The 19,674-nt window shown below is 32.0% G+C and overlaps 2 protein-coding genes across 3 annotated transcripts; one reads left to right on the top strand and one right to left on the bottom strand.

The window, feature by feature from the left end:
• The first annotated feature begins 7,162 nt into the window (after window positions 1-7,162).
• LOC127704979 (putative nuclease HARBI1) lies at window positions 7,163-12,028 on the top strand. Of its 2 annotated transcripts, XM_052209223.1 has the most exons (5): window positions 7,163-7,615; window positions 7,842-8,102; window positions 9,057-9,127; window positions 9,774-9,986; window positions 11,788-12,028. In XM_052209223.1, the coding sequence occupies exons 1-5, from the start codon at window positions 7,342-7,344 to the stop codon at window positions 11,989-11,991; spliced, it is 1,023 nt and encodes a 340-aa protein (XP_052065183.1). In that variant the 5' UTR covers window positions 7,163-7,341; the 3' UTR covers window positions 11,992-12,028. The 2 variants fall into 2 exon arrangements, with proteins under 2 accessions (XP_052065183.1, XP_052065184.1); XM_052209224.1 differs by lacking the exon at window positions 7,163-7,615 and having other exon boundaries at window positions 8,042-8,289.
• Window positions 12,029-12,112: 84 nt separating this feature from the next.
• LOC127704980 (uncharacterized) lies at window positions 12,113-16,177 on the bottom strand. Its single transcript, XM_052209225.1, has 5 exons — window positions 15,551-16,177; window positions 14,832-14,888; window positions 14,020-14,112; window positions 13,062-13,215; window positions 12,113-12,311 (listed from the first exon to the last, which is right to left on the bottom strand). The coding sequence occupies exons 1-5, from the start codon at window positions 15,957-15,959 to the stop codon at window positions 12,113-12,115; spliced, it is 912 nt and encodes a 303-aa protein (XP_052065185.1). The 5' UTR covers window positions 15,960-16,177.
• Between the last annotated feature and the right edge of the window lie 3,497 nt (window positions 16,178-19,674).

Below are 19,674 nucleotides of genomic sequence, written 5' to 3'. Positions count from 1 at the left end.
GTCGTAAATGTCTTTAAAGCACATGCAACAGTTTATATTTATACGATTTATATGATTTTCTTAATAAAAAGTTGCTTCTTACAGGTTGCACTTCTGTAAATAAAGACAATACACTTTCTCATAGGAACTCCTTTCACAGCTAAAACTGCGCCACTTTTACTATGAAGTTTCGTAAAAAATCATATCCGTATATGGAAAGTTCATATGCACTACTATTTTTTTAAAGGTCATAACATAGGGCTGTGCGGCATATTTTCAGCATTTATATGCCTCGAATTTCCAAGAGTTTAAACTGTACTAAAATTCTGTGCTACCCCTCCCTTCACTTTGGGTCTTCCTCAGAATTCAATTTGGCCGCAATCTATGTGCATTTATACTGGTCAAATTTCCAAGTTATGTCTCTATGAGATGAAACACAGAGATCATATCTCGGAACCAGTAGGTTAACAAAACAAAATATCTATGAATATTATATATCTCCCCAAAAGAGGCTTGGTTTGTGAAACAGCTGTATTTACAAAGTGCAACCTACGAGGAAATTATTGAACCAATGGTTCCTATTAATAAAGCTGAAGTCATCAATTCGAAAGACACCAAAATAATTTGGTTCACCGCTTTGGAAAATTATGTCATAGATGACCACGGACATGTTCTAATTGTCGAATACACAATTCTGTCCGTTTTCCTCAACTGCGACATTACCGTGTTCTGCCTATCATCGCATTTTTACTTGCCATTATCGACACGACGAGTGCCGCCAGTAGAGCAGGATCTGCTTAACCTTCAAGAGAACCTGGTATCACCTACGGTTATTTGTGGGAGTCATAATGCTTAGTCTTTAGTATATGTAGTGTTTTATAGACTTTGTGTGTCTATGTCTTTAACCTTGACCTCAGTTTCCAAGGTATAGCCAAATTATCTCAAATAAAAAAGACTATGCATCTTACGGTTTAAAGGTTTAACCAGCATATTCCCTTAACGTCCGGACGGAATAGTTGTAATTTAACCCAAGTATCATGGCATTTCAAATGAAAATGTCTACGTCATAGAAATGTGTTCTTCAGGCCAAATGCCCATGACAATTCTACCGTTACGTTACAAATGGTTTTTTTTTTAACGGGAAATATTTAAGAGGTCCTCTGTTATAGAATGAGTGTAACTGTTTGAACAAATTCTTGATGATTATAAGAACTGCTATTGTCAAATGGGTAATACGAAAATATGTGTCACATAAGAACATCACCTTAGCAATCCATATAGGGAAAGACCATTTGAATTCGGGTTCGTGGAAGGGTGGAGCAAAGCTTTGAAATAAAAAGCTTCAACCGAGTCTGAGTTTTTTATTGTTAGTTCCATACATGCACTTGCTTTATTATTGTTTCATTGATTTATTCATATTGCAATACATACGCATTAAAAAAGTACAGACCTCCAAGGAAAATTCAAAAAGGGGAAGTCCATAAAAACTGTCAAAATCAAACGTTAGAATTTATCTGTCATATTCCTGACTTGGTACAGTCATTTTAAAAACAAAATGGTGGGTTAAATCTGGTTTCATAGGGAGCTAAACCTCCTATTTGTATTACAGTTGTTTATTTCCGTTCTAATGACAAAACTGGGTGAGCAAACATTACAGACATAATAGGTTCAAGTGACAAAAATTGGGATCCAGCAGCAAAAACTGTGTAAACATTCATCACAGTCAAACAACACAACTGGCATAAAAACTCAAGCAAACAAACATACGGAATGATAAGGTAGTTTAGCAGTTTCAAATCAATTAGCATTTGGTAAGTTAAAAGTTGACCTGTATCCAATAAAAATCGATAACTATTCCAACCAGGTATGTCTATACTTACTGTTACAATATTGACGCTCAGAAAGGTGATTTTTTGTATTAAAAATGTTTATTTTAGGATTACTAATGTTAATGTAAATTAAGGCGACAGTAGTTTATCGATGTTCAAATCTTGTAAGTCGATTAGGAACAAATCAAGGTTCTTACAACACGAGGATCATCTCCCTTGTCTGGGAAAAGAACATGTATAAAAAAATGAATCCGTTGTTATACATGTGCAGAACTTGTTTGAATTCATTTCCCTTTGTTGTTTATGACGAGTGTATCACAAAAGCATGAGGTCGCCCCCTCTTTTACGAGTTAATGTAGAATATAATGTAGAACATAAAAACCCGAAGTCATCTTCCTGTTTATATGATATCATTTAGTTTGTGTTCATTTCCCATTGTTGTACATGATGAGTATAACACAATTTTTTTCTTTGCAACATTTTTTTTAGGGTAACCCATTTATATATTAATGTATCACACAATAACATTAGGTCATCCCTTTAACATCCTGAGTTTTAAAAATGGCCTTATGTCCCCATTGTATAGGATGAGTATAACACAATGACTTGAGGTAATTAACCTGTGTATAGGATGTCTAATACAAAATGGTCGGAGGTCATTAATCTTTGCGTGTTAGTGTATAACACAAGATGGGTACACGACAAAATGTTTGAATATTGAGCAATTGGTTTGGAATTAAGAATCAAGAATATTTATTGAATCATAAAGTAATAATATAAATATCGACATACTTGAATATTTGGCAGTTTAAAAACGAAAGTAGAATTATCATCTGTATTTTAGCCGGAAAATATATATTAATGACATAGATATTTTTTGGCAATGACCGTGGTCATGCATGCCTAGTTTCGATTCTTACGTTAAAGGAATATGCGTTACCCACTAGTAAAATAATGAAAGACAGATAACTCCTATAAAATGTCACTTCATCGCTTTGGTTAAAATTGAAATTGAAAAAGGGGGGGGGGGGATTCAGACTAAAAGCAAAACACATTTTTACTGGAATGATTGAAAGACCTAATTTACGACAAAGATATAATTTTTTTGTTCCCAATTGTTAATTTTCATTTTCTAAAAGGCGATGTGCATATTACCCTTCTTACGGTGCGTATATATCCATAACCTTTGAAACTGATTTTTTTCAGTGACGTTATGATGTTACACAACTCTATTTGGTTAGAGAAAAGGTTGAGCGACAACATGTTTAAGCAGTAATCCAGTTGATGTCTTTATTTACGTTGCCATACTTGTTTTTCGTTTTTTGTTGTAGCATAAATTAGATCTTTTATTTTCTATTTTGTATTGTTTCGCGTTTCGACATGTCAACAAGCCTTTTTATCTTACTATACGGTATGGTTTTTGTTGAGTTTTGTTTAGGCCCTTCTGTCTCTTATAGTTGTTAGCATTCCCGTACCTTGGTTTCTTCCGGAGCACCTGAGATTAGCCCCAGTTTTTGGCGGGGTTCGTGTTGCTCAGTCTTTAGTTTTCTATGTTGCGTTTTGTGTACTGTCGTTTGTCTGTTGGTCATTTTCTTTTTTAGCCATGACGTTGTCAGTTTATTTTCGACTTATGAGTTTGAATGTCCCTTTGGTATCTTTCGCCTCTCTTTTGTCTCATTGGCAATCAAACCACATCTTCTTATCTTATACTAATAATGATGGTGCTGGTCGACGGGGTATGTAGTTCATTGCTGTATTCCAGAAATATCTCAATTCATAAGTTATAATGGTCAAGAATTATTTTTTTGTTATACAAATACGACAAAAACTTCGAAAAGTAGGAGTTTGTGAATAAAATACATATAACCAATTCTAAATTATATTTTATCACCAATTTTGAATACTTCTAAGAGCAAGATACATTGCACTATGACTAGATATTATGTGTTTTACCCAAACTGTTACTCAGATAAGAACTGAAAGTTGCACAGATTATCAAATACATGTATTTTGTATGCTATATAATTAATTAAAATGCATTTTCGAAACTACGCTGAATGTGTCACAAATGTGCGTTTTTAACATTACCAGCTCATTGTTATTTATGGAGGTATTCTTTTAATGTGCAATTAAGACAGGTTTATGTACACAAATACGTGTATGTACAATTAATTAGATTTAGTGCGCCACAAACATCCAAAACATAAATGTCCTTTTCTAAGTTAATGATGATGAGCATTTGAGGACGTAATTACAATAAAAAAATATGTTAAATGGAACACGTGTCATAGGCAAAATAAGTATATTGTGCCTTTTATGACATCACATGTACTTTTAAAACTTTTCTAATTCATTTTCAATTGGTTTATCAGCGGTCATTAACTTCTGTTTCGGGAACATCGGCAATATTAAATTTACAGATGTTCAACACTTTCCATCTTGGAGATTAACCAAGTCACAAGATGTGTTTGCTAAACATTCAGATTTTTCTATGAAAATGCGTCTTCACAATTTTCTTACTCCTGACGATATATGAACCTTCAGAAACCGGTGCCTACCGAACTTATTCCAAGAGTAAACAATGATAAAGAAATGAGTATAATTATATTGTTATTTTTTAAATTAGATTACTGTTTGTCAAAAAAACGTTTTTGGTTTTAAACAAGTCAATGAGACTATAATTTTTTTCTGGGAATAGTAGTTATCGTATTGTCCTGATATGAAGTAAACCCCAATCTAATGAATACAATATTGTATATGTAATTACTGTGATGATTTTCAGTTCAAAATTCTTGAAACCTAACATATTCGAAATAGCCAAACCCTTAAGAGTTTTTAATGAATCTACTATTACGACAAACAAATTTCTTTTAACAATTTCAGGCATTAGGGAAGGTTCTAAAAATTGATAACACATTTCATCTTTATCAACTTCGTTGTATATGCATAAGATGCTTTATTGGAACAAATATATATCAAATCAAATGTGCATGGGAATGTTTCTTCAATAATTATGTTCTATATATTTGCTGCACATGTTTACATTCATTTTCCAACAAAAGATAAAATCAGTGTCTTAATTTGGTGATTTGTAAGCATATCTTTTTGTTACACAGGATTTAGCAACATGCGTCCAACCCCACCTCCGACAAAAGATAACTGTTCGATGCCTAACAAACGTCTTTCTTAACACCATAGGGGACCAAAAAAAAAACACAAAATAAGCCAATCCAGATAGCTAGACTTGTTTCAATCTTTTTGGACGTGGTAAAATAAAAATTTATTTAAGGAGCAAAAATTCCAATTTTTTATCCCATCATTTGTTCTATAAATACCAACTTGTCAAAAAAACGTACAAAAAACTAACAGAATTACCAGTTAGCTTGAAAATGAATGACAACACTTAATTCAGGAGTCTTCTCAGAAAGTTTACTGTTGATAGATTACAATTAAATATAAAAGTCTAGAAAAAAAGTAGCACTTAAAACTGATATTCATTATTGAGAATAACTTGAAGCGCATTGTAGTCTTTGTAAGAAAAAATCAATCTAAGAAATCTTAGTAGCGATTTGATGAAGTTTACAATATAGAGTATCAAGAAGCATGACATATTCATAACAATTCTTCATCAGCTCGAGGCCAAAAGCTTAAGAAACCAAATACATTAGGAATTTTGAACCATTACAACTAACCCTAAATAGAACAGAAACAAATAAAGGATATTGTCGACTCGACTGTATGGAAGTTGTAGAATTTTGTCCAATGCTTAATTTACACAAAGATTGCTGATATTGTAGTTGATAGCAAAAGCTTAACATATATAATATTGATAAACAAGTCAGCCAGTGACATGATTCCGGATATTTTTATAAACATTCTTATCCTTATATTTTGTAACCACAAGTCATGAAAATGTCAAATAAAAAATGTGGTATTATGCAGTTCATGGTATTATGGTTAAAGGAAATACAATTACATTGACTATACAACCTTCCAAAGTATATGTTATTTTTCCATCACGAATGTATCGTTTTAACTTCTTTAGTTTTGGATATACTGTTCCAATGAAAGCTGCATTTAATTATTGTGACACTTAGAATAATTGTATGGTGCATTTGATATAGGCATTCAATGTAAGAATAATCGACAACAGGATCATATAACCTAATGACTTTAATGAATCATTAGCTGTCAAATTCATGTTCACCGATTTGACTCAAATTCTCATATTTGATTTATAGAATACTATATCCAACTTACAAAAAGTCTAAATAAACAATTAACAACGCATGACTCGATGATATGTATAAACATTTCGTGTATCTTAGTCTAAGACACCACCTAATTAATCATCGTGATGACCTCAGAAGACTGCCGACGCTCATATAACCCGATATAAACATACCCTAGTGCATGCGTAACCGATCCCTTACTAAGGATATTTAATTGAAGATCACATGAGCAAGTCAACAATCCATCAGCGTAATTTCTTAGCTTATTTTGACAAACTTGGGCCAAAATGACTGCATATAAAGATTTTTCTTTCTTCAAAATTCTGCTTTTATTTATACTGAAAAAAAATAGTCGTATTCTAAATTTTTGTTTAAATCATAGCTAATGACCCTTTAAGAATCTTAAAATATGCAAAATGATGTGTTTTTTTCTGATTTTGTACGAAGTTCCGATTCTTAATCAATTAAATTATCATTTATATTTTTTGACATTTATATTTTCTAATATTTGAAGTAATTGTCGAAACAAGTATGAACCATATATGTAAATTTTGAATTATTTTTTTTTAGATTAGAATAACTAAATTTATTCAGGACCATACAAAATATTATCATCTACTGCTTTTTATCGTTGGTAGTTTAATAGTAAATGTTTTCGCATTACAACTTGTTGACATAAGAAAATTTCGAAATGTTGAATGTCAGTTCAAAACAAAGCATAGCACAAAATGATATGCATTAAATTAAATCAGTAACAAAACTAAAAATTAATATTTGAAGGCTCAATGCTCAGGATTTGTGCTTTTTGTTTTATTAATATGTTATGTGTTTGTGTACAAGTATATGTAGAACGACATGTGATTGGAATCACAGACTGCTTCAGGGTATTTATATTTACGTAGGAGTTGTCATGACTATTGACGCAAACAATTCGTAAAGGTAGGACGGTACTGTTGCTACAAAAAAATGGATCATATTCATGTTGATCCATAACGGTTGATTAAATCATCAGGGCATCAGCAAATCTTTCAAAGAAATAAAATGATCTATAAATTCTCTCAGAAAATGTATATTTTTACCGTTTACTATAAAATGTCTACTACAAAATGTAAAGGTCTGGGCCCGGTTGTTCAAAAGTGTCGTTAAGCTAACGCAGTCGTTAAAGTGTCGTTAGAGAGTCGTTAAATTTAACAAATTTGTTAACTGTTGTTCAAAAAATTTAACGACAAATGTAATGTTAAAGAGTCGTTAACTTTAACAACTTCTGGGAGGTCGATTAAATATCTAAGTTATTGTTAAATATGGCCGCCTTCATGCAAGTACCTGTTCCACCTCAGAGAAAAGAAAGGCATTTTCGCCTCAAAGATGACCTTTCTTTGAATTTGTCCAATGATGAATTAAGAGAAAGGTACAGATTTGGTAGAGAAGGAATTATGTTCATTTCCAACCTAGTTAGCAATGATGTATCAAGAAAAACAAAGAGAAACCATGCCCTCACTGTGCCACAGCAAGTCATGGTAACCATGAGATTTTTAGCCACAGGCAGTTTCTTGCAAGTAGTTGGAGACACAATAGGTAAGATTTCATTATATATTTATCATATGTCATTTAAAATTAAGTAAACATTGCCAATGTGGTGTTAATCGACTGCTATATTTATCTTTGGTTGATTTTTGAGTGATACTTTCAATTTGTTGATTTTCTATTAAAATAATATATAATCAAACGGTAAATACACATTTTATTTTTGTACTTTATCGATCTCCAAAATTGTATGTTGTTGTTTTTGGTCTGTTTACAGGTTTGCACAAGGGAACTGTCTCACGTATTGTGTCTGATGTTTTGAATTCATTATGTGACAAACGGGACGAGTTTATCAAGTGGCCGAGAAATGTTGATGAAACAAGAGGAGACTTTTACCGTCTAAGTGGTTTCCCAAATGTGCTAGGGGCAATAGATGGGACACACATCCGTATCCAGGCTCCATCAGAAGATGAACCATCATTCGTGAATAGGAAAGGGGTACATTCTGTCAATGTGCAGGCTGTTTGTGATGCCAGAGGTAAAACATTTCTTTCTTATCTAATATGACATTGACCTTCATAACATAATAAACTGGTTTCAACTTTTTTGTATGACTGGGACCCCTATAGTCTGTTTCTCACATAGTAATTACTTTCACTTTCACTCTAGTGTAAACCTTCATCTAGGACATAAAAGTAGGATTTTATATGGTTTACCTATTACAGGTAAATTAAAATATTGGTTAGTCAAATATTAAAAGAAGTTATTTGTCATTTTTTCGTCAATGAGAAAAAGATTCTGTTCAGGGGCCCAGCCATTTTCAAAAGGGGGGGGGGGGGGGTCCCAACCTAGGACAAAGGGGAGTTCCAACCATATGTCCCCATTCAAATGCACTGATAGTCCTAAAAAGGGGGTTTCCTGGAACCCCACCACAGATCCGCCACTGCTGTTTCAGATACATTTCTTAAATTTTCCCTTTTAATCCAAAAGAAAGAAAGATTAACCTAGGTTAACCTACAGTACAATTTATAATTTTAATATTGCTCTGATGTGGATCAACTATAAAAAAATTAAGATGCATTAGCACAATTGATTTGATTATTAATATCATGTTTTCCTAGTTTGAAACAATATAATTGAGTCATAATTTGTGAGTCTTTACATGCATTGTACATCTGAGTTATCATGGTTATTCATTGTGTTTTCTGAAATTTAAAGCAATTATACACTTGTAGTTGGAAATGTTTGGACACCCCCTTTCAAGATTACCATTACAATACTTTTAGATAAATGGATTCAAATAAATTTTATTTTTTGGTCCACTGTTGCATGATCCCAAATAATCCTCTCTTTGAAACTCTTGCTACACCTCTTACATGTCTTAATTAGAAAAATATAATAATTAATAAAAGATAATTTGTTACATATAATTCTGTTTATGCTATTACAACATTTCTTCTTTGCATTATATATAATATTCTATATTTTGCAGGTAAATTCACAAACATAAATGCAAACTGGCCAGGTAGCAGTCATGATTCCCACATATTCAGGACTTCACAAGTATGTATTTTATAGCCATGTTGGTCATCTTTTATTAGTCATATTCCCTTTCAAGCACTATATGTTAACAGTAGGAAGACTTCTTATTTTCTCAATACATATTCAAAATCTCTTATCTTGGATTGGTTACCACTGCGGGAAGTCAAAATCTTCTTCTTGGACATAAACCCCCTATTTTTATTGCCTGTCATCATAAATATTTTTTTTCCCTTTTTTGTCATTACACTGATAAAGGTGTAAAAATACCAATCTGAGGACATTTGAATTTCATTTCAAAATAATGAATTTATCATTTCACATTTACATATAATTAATCATTTTAGCATAATAAAATTTGGATTAATGAAAGAAAGGCTAATACATTATACATATTAGATTGCAATTGTATTTCCATATCTTTAGTAAAGGATTTATATGTTAAAAAATCTATTATTCCATATATAAAGAAGCAACCTTTTAGTTTTAAGTGGGGGCTATGTTAAAAAAATATTGAGATACAATAACTGAAAAAAAATAGTCTTGCTCAATATTATTTAAGGTAAACAGTGTAACTCCTCCGTAAAGCTTAATATATACATTTGAATTATACAAATGGTAGTTTTAACCAAATATATGATGTAAATGAAATATAAACCTTTATGTATAGGTGTGTACCTACATGGAACAAAATGGTGGATGGGCAAATGGTGTACTGCTTGGGGATAGTGGTTATCCTTGTCGTCCATTTTTGATGACCCCATACCAGAATCCTGTACAAGATCATCAGAAAAAGTACAACAGATGCCACTGTTCAACAAGAAGTGTGATTGAGAGAACATTTGGGAGGCTGAAGAGACGGTTCCATATATTACACTCAGAGGTAAAGGATAAAAAAAATCAATTCTTTATGCAAATGATCAGTGTCATAGAACATAAGGGAGCTACCATTTGATTTTTGAGGGGGGGGACAGGACAGGACAGGAGTTTTGAGTAAAAAAAAAGGCAGGATGAGACACTTTGCAAAAAAAAAAGGCAGGATGACAATTTAGGTAAAAAAAGTCAGGATAAACTAATAAAAAAAAGCAGGACCGAATAGAGTGAAAATGAAAAGGCAGGACTGAATAGAGGGAAAAATAAATAGGCAGGACAAAATTTTTCATCCTAGCCCCCTCCCCCCCCCCCCCCATACAAATCAAATGGTAGCTCCCTAAAAAATGCAGTTGATTAAAAAAAAGAACTTTCATCTTTTGTTGGGGTTCTTATCGCGTTATTGATTCGGATATTTTGAAATTGGTCCACATTGAGGTCCAAAATTAAACTTTGTTCAATTTCATCAGAAACTGATTTTTTTGTGGTTCGATCTATATGCTGAATGTATCTGTGTATTAATATTTTTATATTGGGCCCTGTTTTCAAATTAGTCCATATAATACAAAATCCAAAGGGTCCAAAATTAAACTTTTTTTTTGTTTCATTTTACAAAAATTGGATTGATTGGGTTCTTTGATATGCTGAATCTAAACATGTATTTAGATTTTTAATTTTGGACCTGTTTTCAAATTGGTTCACTTTGAGGTCCATAGGGTCCAAAATTAAACTAAGTTTTGATTTTAACAAAAATTGGATTGTTTGGGTTCTTTGATATCCTGAATCTATACATAAATTTATATTTTTGGTTTTGTACCCAGTTTTCAAGTTGGTACAAATCAGGGTCCAAATTAAATGTTGTGTTTGATTTTTACAAAAATTATTGAATATATTAGGTGTGCAGAATCTTAACTCTGGTTTCAGATTTTGGATTTGGAGCAAAATTGGGAATGTCGAGATCCATGCAAAGGATCAAAAAATTAAATTTTGTTTGATTTTGGTGTATGGAATGATTGTTAGGTGTAGATGTCTAGCCTGCAGGTGTCATCTGACCTTGATCTCATTTTCATGGTTCAGTGGTCAAAGTTAAGTTTTTGTGTTGTGGTCTGTTTTTCTTAAACTATAAGCAATATGTCAACTATATTTGTTGTATGGAAGAATCATTACCTGTACTTGTCTGCTTGGCATGGTTCATCTGACATTGACCTCATTTCCATGGTTCATTGGTCAATGTTTAGTTTTATTGGTTAAGTCTGTTTCTTATAAACTATAAGTAATAGGTCAACTATATTTAGTGTATTGAATAATTGTTAGGTGTACATGTATTTCTTGTTTGGTTTATATGACCTTGACCTCATTTTCTTGTATCATGTTAAGTTTATGTGATAGTTGTAGTAAAGCTTTATATTTAGGACTATCAACATAAGGCCATAAAAAAGAATATGTTTGTTTGCCCTAACCCTACCTACCCAGAAAATATCTGCCTACTCAAAATCTTTTATTGTCTTGATGTGAAAAAGTTTTTTTTTAATCAGATAGGCATGAAGACTAAACAAAATCTGACACTTCAATTTCTCTTTGCCGAAAAAAAAAGAAAATGCCTACCTACCTACCCACCCACTGTCTCTATCTTTGGGTAGGATTTGGGCAAACCAAAATATTTTTAGGTGTGGCCTAATAGCAAGGATAAGTAAAGAAGGTGAGTCATTTCAGCGTGTGCACTCTTGTTTAAGTTCTAACTTTTAAGACCAAATTAACATGCTATTGTGAAAAAAAGGCAATAATTCTACATTACTTTCACTCTTTGTTTTCAGATAAGAATGACACCAAGCAAAGCATGCAAAATCATCATTGCTTGTGCTATTCTTCACAATATTTGCATCTTATTAAATGAACCAGACATTGAAGATGATGGAGTAGTGATAGACAATGATGGAGATCTTGGGGAACGTTTCTTTGGTGATCAGGACGGAAGAGGTGTCAGAGACCACATTTCCTCCACATTTTTTAATCGCTGAAATCATGAATAAAACATTGAAAAAAGCTTTTTTCAGAATATGTATTTTATCAATAACAATAATTTAAAACATATCAAAAATATAACATTAATATGGAACTATAGATAAATGTTGATTAAAGTTACTGAAATAAAGCCTCTAACATTGACTCTGTACAACTATTTTCAAAATTTTTCTTTATCAAATCATAAAACTCCATTTGCTTCTTGAAAAGTTCCATTTGGGTCCGATTTCTTTTTAGCTCGCTCTCTAATGCCTGACACTGCAACTCGTACACATCTTCTGCAGTTCTCTTGGGTTTCTTTGTCCGTTTATTCTCACTGAAATATATAAAAAAAAATTAATACTTGGTAAATCTTGTAAATAAATATAGTTATTATAAACCGGTATAACTATTTATGTAAAATTGTTTTTTCAAAGGCCAAGATTTCTACAACTTGTACATTAATGTTTCTACCTTTAACTAATAGTCTTTAACAAAAATTGATCATATTGAAGTTAGTGTTCCGGATTAATATTTAAACAAAAGGTGATGTAGACTTTCATTTAATTAATTCTACAAATGAGTATTTGGGATATTTCTCTGAATCTTACATTTAACTGATAGTTAAATGCGATAATTTGATTTAGAATTTAGATCCCCATTTACAGGACATATTTGATCATAAAAGAACAAGTTTAATGAAACAATTTAAAGGGAGATAACACTTGATTTTATACAGGGCTGCTGTATAAACTTATTGGCACTTTAAGAATATTTATCAGTATTCAAATCATTACATAAGAAGATGTGGTATGATTGCCAATTAGACAATATATATATGCATCAGAGTCCAAAGGAAGCCCAATTAAGCCAAGTTATATCATCATAATCCCTTTAACAAAGAGCAAGTATATTCCAGCATGTATTCAGGTGTTTCATACACAAAAGACTCATCAGTGATGCTCCATTTAAAAAAAGTTGCAGCGCCAGATATATACAACTCTAAAAGAGCATTCAGTACATACCCAACTTACTTAGTTTATAGAAATTATAAAGGCTGTTGTATTCTTTCATTTAAAACATATACCTGGCTTTTGGTGGTTGCTGAGTGCTGCTATTAGTAAATGAAAGAGGTATTTGGGCTGATAGGTTGGCATGTTCAGTATAAGGTGTTTCTTCATTTCTCTGATGAACCTGCTCCAGTCTTCTAATCCAGATACTCTCCACAGAAGATGGTGGTTCTAAAAGTTTTGATTAAAGAAACATTAAAATTGCCTCAGTTGATTGGGTATACATTGCATATGTGTTGAGTAAATAAAAATAAGGAGGAATAGTATGATTGATTAGAAGACCTTGAGACAACTATCCACCAAATCGGAAATGAAGTTGATGTATATTTAAAATTGAGAATGGAAATGGGGAATGTGTCAAAGAGACAACAACCCGACCATAGAGCAGACAACAGCCGAAGGCCACCAATGGGTCTTCAATGCAGCGAGAAACTCCCGCACTCCGAGGCGTCCTTCAGCTGGCCCCTAAACAAATATGTATACTAGTTCAGTGATAATGGACGTCATACTAAACTCCAAATTATACACAAGAAACTAAGATTAAAAATGAATATTTAAATGTGTCAGTCAAGATACATATATTCAAGACATAAAATCCCCATCAATTGAACAACATAGGTTAGTGAAAGGTATGGTAAAAAAGAAAAAAATAATATAGCCATGATAGCTGTTACTTCTTTCCATAAGTCATTATATTCTGTACTGTCAATTACAACTTTAGAAAATATATAAAGACCAATTGAATGAAAGTAAGTAAATAGATACAAAATTTACTTAAAGTGTGCTATTACAGAGACCCTGTATAAGACCCTCCATGAGTCATTTTTTTTTTACATATAAATTCTTTTCACAGCAATAAATATCAACTTCAGTTCTTTAATTCAAATATTGATTCTGAAACATTGCATCTTCATTTTTATGAAATGCAGAATTGTAAAAATAATAGCATAATGCAAAAATCTAAGTAATAATTACCATCAGCTGTCTGGCATCCTGAGACAGCAATCTGTGCTGGAATGGGTGAGCTGACAGGTTCAGCAGTATATATTTGATCAGATGATGAGCTTTCTGAAATGAAATGAAGATACATAATAATTTTATTTTTTTTAACAATCATTTTATTTTGGGATATTTGATTGATAATAAGAACTCTTCATTCGATCAAAATCAAATAAAATAATACTTGAATAATGTTATTCTTGTACCTGTTTTCTTGTAGCTGTCATATAAATACTATACACAAAAAGGATGAATATGCATGAACATTATTCCTCATTGCAGTGGAACCCCCCCCTTTTTTGATGATCTATGCATTTGAATGGGGACCTTTTAAAATGGCTTGATCCACCCCTGTATTGATTATACTTACACTCTCAATTTTATACCAAATTATTTGTTACAAGGGCAAATAATCTCGCTCTTTACTTATGGTTACAATTATAATATTACTGCAATTAATTACCAGCCAGTGTTAACCTTTTATAAATCTATATCATGAACTGATTCATTTGATTAACAATTTTCTCAGCAATTTTTAAAATAAACTATATATTAAAAACTGTTTATATCTTAAATACTAATATTTTATAAAAGGTTCCAGATTTAAACAATGATAGGTATAGGATGGCTACTATACTAATCCTGAATTTAATAATAACTAACAAATCAAGCAATTTAATGGGCTTTTTTTTTGTTGATAAAATTGATTTTAATGCTTAAAAGAAAGTAAATTTCTTTAAAAAATTTATTGTCATGTGTATGCATGAATATCTTCTTTAGATACACACCTTGTATACTGAACTGTGTTGGTCTACTCTCACTTGTTTCTGTCTGCTGAGGAAACCCTGTAAAAATGATAAAGTGAAAATTACAAAAAAAATCAGGCACAAAGAAAGATAACTCAATTTTTAATAATGCATGTCTATTTTGAAATGGACTATAAACATGTCAGTGACTTTAGTAAAGTATCCAATGCAAGTTCGTTCTTGGTTGTATTTACAAATAACTTTTATTGAAATTTAAATAATCTTTAAAAGTAAAAGGATTTTCTCTGAAAATTTTACTACAGCTTATTTTTTTTTTCATGGTGGTAAAACATGATGTAAGGGGCATTGCAGAATTGACCGCCAAAGGTGATGGCCAACACAAACTTCAGCTCTTGCAAAACAATAATTATACCTTTTTTTATCGATAAATAGATTTGTATATGATGATTATTTCTCATCAATATCATGAGAAGGTATTTTTATATATCTAAGGTAAGAGAAAGGTTGCATTATAACACAACATAAAATTCTATTTTTAGCACATCGGCGACGTCTGTAGGGAATTTCGTTGAAAGGGATATCCTAATGTCAAAGCAGACGACGCACTCTGGCTTAATAATTTTCTGCATTATTTTCTATGATAGCAATAAAAATAACCGTCAGATTTATTGTTTCAAAGGAATTAAACAAATTAATGGAAGCATATCATTGATTAGTAAATCTAAAAGTAAAATACTTGCCCACTGAAGTTTCCATCCCTTCATCTATTCCTTTGAAAGAGGAGGTGTCTTTTAATGCATTTATTATGTTCTCCTCAGCAACGCTTATTGGTTTTGGAGCAGGTCCTCCTCCTGTCTTGTTTCTCTCCCTCTTTTCATACACAAATTTTTCTTTGGCGTCTCTTGTGAGGTTTCTGAACTTGGTTTTCACAGTCAGAACTTGCCTATAGCTCACACCAAGAGCATTCACTTCTGCAGTTATTTTTTCCCACATTCTGTTTTTTGCATCAGCTGTCACATCCTTACCGAATTTCCCCCTCAGTAAAGCCAGTTCTTCAACAACTCTCCTACTGATGAGGTTAACTTCCATACTGGAAAAATTCTGCCCTCTAATTCTGGGAATTTTCTTGGGGGGTTGCTCTTCAGCCATTTTCAAACAGGAAGTGGAGGAATTTTGGGTAATTTTTTGGAATTATGGGAAAATGTTAAAATAAACAGTTGTTAAATTTTTTAACAAGTAGTTAGTTAACTCAGTCGTTAAATATTTTTGAACAACATAATTTAACGCAGTAATTAGCTAACAACAATGTTAAAATTTAACGAGTCGTTAGGCTTAACTAGTCGTTACCTTAACGACACTTTTGAACAACCGGGCCCTGAAGTGATATTCTATATTGGTCTTAATTTAGAACCTACTTTCATAACAGAACAGGAATATAAATGTATTTGTTAAATCGAAGAAGCCATTTGACGAAGTCAGCAATAGACTAACAATTCGTAAAGGTAGGACGGTACTGTTGCTACAAAAAACTGGAACATATCCATTTTGACCTATAACGGTTGATTAAATCATCAGAGTATCAGCAAATCTTTCAAAGAAATAAAATGATCTATAAATTCTCTCAGAAAATGTATTTTTTGACCGTTTCCTATTAAATGTCTTCTACAAAACGTAAAGGTCTGAAGTGATATTCTATATTAGGCTGAAATTAAGAAACTACTTTCATAAAAGAACAGGACTATGAACGTATTTGTTAAATCGAAGAAGCCATTTGACGAAATTAGCAATAGAGCGCATGAAACATGTTTTTGGAATAACCTTAATCAAGCACGTAAAACAAACAGCAGAATACTAAAGTCTCACGAACAAAAATATACTGATTTATTAAAGTTATTATACATAGTTTATCCAGCGTTTACACAAACATTTATGTTATGCTGTTGCCAGCGAAGGCCAAACGTATATATAATTTCCGTAAACAAGTCAAGCAGTGTCCTGATCCCGGTTTGTTTGTAAATTAAAGACATTCTTTGCATTATAACTTATAAATATAAGTCGTAGAAAATATTAATCAAGAAAGGAGGTATTACGCAGTTAATGTTATAAGAGTTAAAGAAAATATTAGTCAACTGACAAAGTTCCAAGTGATGTGTAAATTTTTCTCTCATGAATTATTTCATTTTGTCTACTTTGTTATATGATTTATCGTTCTTATAGAATCTGTACTTGGATGTGACACTAAAACATTGTACATTCTATATAATAATTATAGAGTCATAAAATCGAATGTTTTGTGGTTTTTTTAATTAATGCTAGAATCAACTCATCATAAAATTGTGTACGCAAGACGCATGTTTTGTATTCAAAACACTCATCAGTGGTGCTAAAAAAAAGTTAAAAGGTCAAATAGAGTACGAAAATGAAGCTCATTGAGGACCAAAAATTTCCAAAACAGCTAAAGTTATCTATTCCTTGTGTAGAAATTCTTTTTTTTTCGAACAATTAACAACATGACCATATACCGATATACCAATATGACATTTAAGAAACTCTAAATATGCAAAATATGTTTCTCTAATTTTAGTATGCAGTTACGATACTTTAACGCCAATCAATCTGTATTTATAAAAATCTGAAAAAAAACATTTATTTTGATTCGAATGCTTTTCAGTGGATTTTTTCTCTCAAAATTGTTGGATAAACACTTACGGTGAAGTTAAAACATATGTCTTTTTAAAATTATAGTTTAAAAGTCGGGAGCCATACTAAAATCATTTGTTTGGGTCTTTTTGTTTGTCTGACAATTAGTTACAGTTAATCAACAAACAGGCAACACAATGGCAAAAGCAAATGTGTTCAATTGAATGTATCACATATACCATTAATATTTATAATTTTACAATTATGAACCTTGTATGTATTTTTTAATAAATTTTTTCATAGTATTGTGCTGTTGTTTATTTTCTTTACATGTACTTCTTATTCTAAATTTGAATAATGCAATAGTCAAATCGCTCCGCAAGTATTCAAGTATTTATATATCCTTGGTTTTCATTTTTTTGGGAGTTTGAGCGTTCCTGATAAAAGTAAGATGGTTTGAATTGGCATAACCATGCTATAAATATTCACAATTTTTGAACACTCTTGGTGATTCAGTGCTAGATATATTGTATTAATGGACTGATTTTACCATATTTAATTCCTGCCAACGGTTCTATTTGAAAGTAAGAATTCCAGTTTACTAACATTCGTACTTTTTTTCAGCTTTGACAAATGATAAAAGAACATTTTTATTTCTGTTCAATGAAACGTTCGTTGGTTTTGACATTCGTTTATTGAGTAAGCACCTTTATAAAGCTCTCTTGAGTATTTATTTCATTATTCGAAGTCAGGAGTCTGTAATCCAGTTGTTGTTGTTGATTGTTGTCTCCCATATTTTTTTCTATTATTTTTTTTGACATAAAAATGAGAATGGAATGGGGAATATGTCAAAGAGACAACAACCCGACAAAAGAGCAGATAACAGCCGAAGGCCACCAACGGGTCTTCAACGCAGCGAGAAAATCCCGCACCCAGAGGCGGTCCTCAGCTGGCCCCTAAATAAAAATGTGTACTAGTTCAGTGAAAATGGACGTCATAAACTCCAAAACATATAAATCAACAAAAATAAAAAACATACAAGACTAACAAAGGCCTGAGGCTCCTGACTTGGGACGGGCGCAAAAATGCGGCGAGGTTAAACATGTTTCGTGAGATCTCAACCCTCTCCCTATACCTCTAGCCAATGTAGAAAAAAGAAACACACAGCAATACGCACAGTAAAAGTCAGTTTAAAAGAATTCCGAGTCCGATGTCAGAATAGGTTACAAAATAAACTAAGCAAAATGACAATGATACATAAACTAACAAAGGACTACTAGCAGTTACTGACATGCCAGCTCCAGACCTCAATTAAATTGATTGCAAGATTATGTCTTCATCATATGAAAATCAAGCACAATCCCTCCCGATAGGGGTTTAGTATCATACCATCATAAAATATATGAGAAGATCATAACCCGTATCATGCCAACAACTGGTGTTGGAATAAATGTGTTTATTTCCGATGCAAAGACCCTATGAGTGAATCAATATTGATATCAAAATATGCCATCCTTAATGACCTGACAACAGTATCGTAACTATATCCCGTCTGAATAAGTCTGTTTGGTTAGCTTTTGAGGTGAATGCCGACATTTTTGTGCTTTGTAAAGAATATTACCATAAAAGATTGGATGTGAAATACCTGAACGTATAAGATGTCTGCATGTTGATTTATATTTACGAATGATGTCCTTGTACCGATGATAAAATTTAGTAAATGTTTTGACTAGTTTGTGATATCGAAAACCCTGGTGTAACAATGTTTCTGTAATACAGAGATTTCTCTCGTTAAAATCACATACGTTGTTACATACACGAGCGAATCGAACAAGTTGAGATATCTAAACACCATTAGATGGTGACAAGGGAACGTCATCATCTAAAAATGGATAATTAACAATAGGAAATGAAAAATCATCTCTTTTATCATAAATTTTGGTATTAAGCTTCCCGTTAAAGATAAATATATCAAGATCCAGGAAAGGGCAGTGTTCATTGTTAGTATTAGCTTTATTTAAAGTCAGTTCGGCAGGATAAATCTCTTTAGTGTACATACTGAAGTCGTCATTATTGAGGGCCAATATATCATCCAAATATCTAAAAGTGTTATTAAATTTTTGTATCAGATGTTGTTTCGATGGGTCTTTCCTGATTTTAGTCATAAATTGTAACTCATAACAATACAAAAACAGGTCCGCAATAAGTGGTGCAAAGTTAGTCC

The sequence above is a fragment of the Mytilus californianus genome, unplaced genomic scaffold (genome assembly GCF_021869535.1).
Source record: "Mytilus californianus isolate M0D057914Y unplaced genomic scaffold, xbMytCali1.0.p SCAF_6, whole genome shotgun sequence".
In the NCBI taxonomy this organism is placed as follows: Eukaryota; Metazoa; Mollusca; class Bivalvia; order Mytilida; family Mytilidae; genus Mytilus; species Mytilus californianus.
Note: the sequence above shows the minus strand (reverse complement) of the source record. Positions and strands in the feature narration are given on the sequence as shown.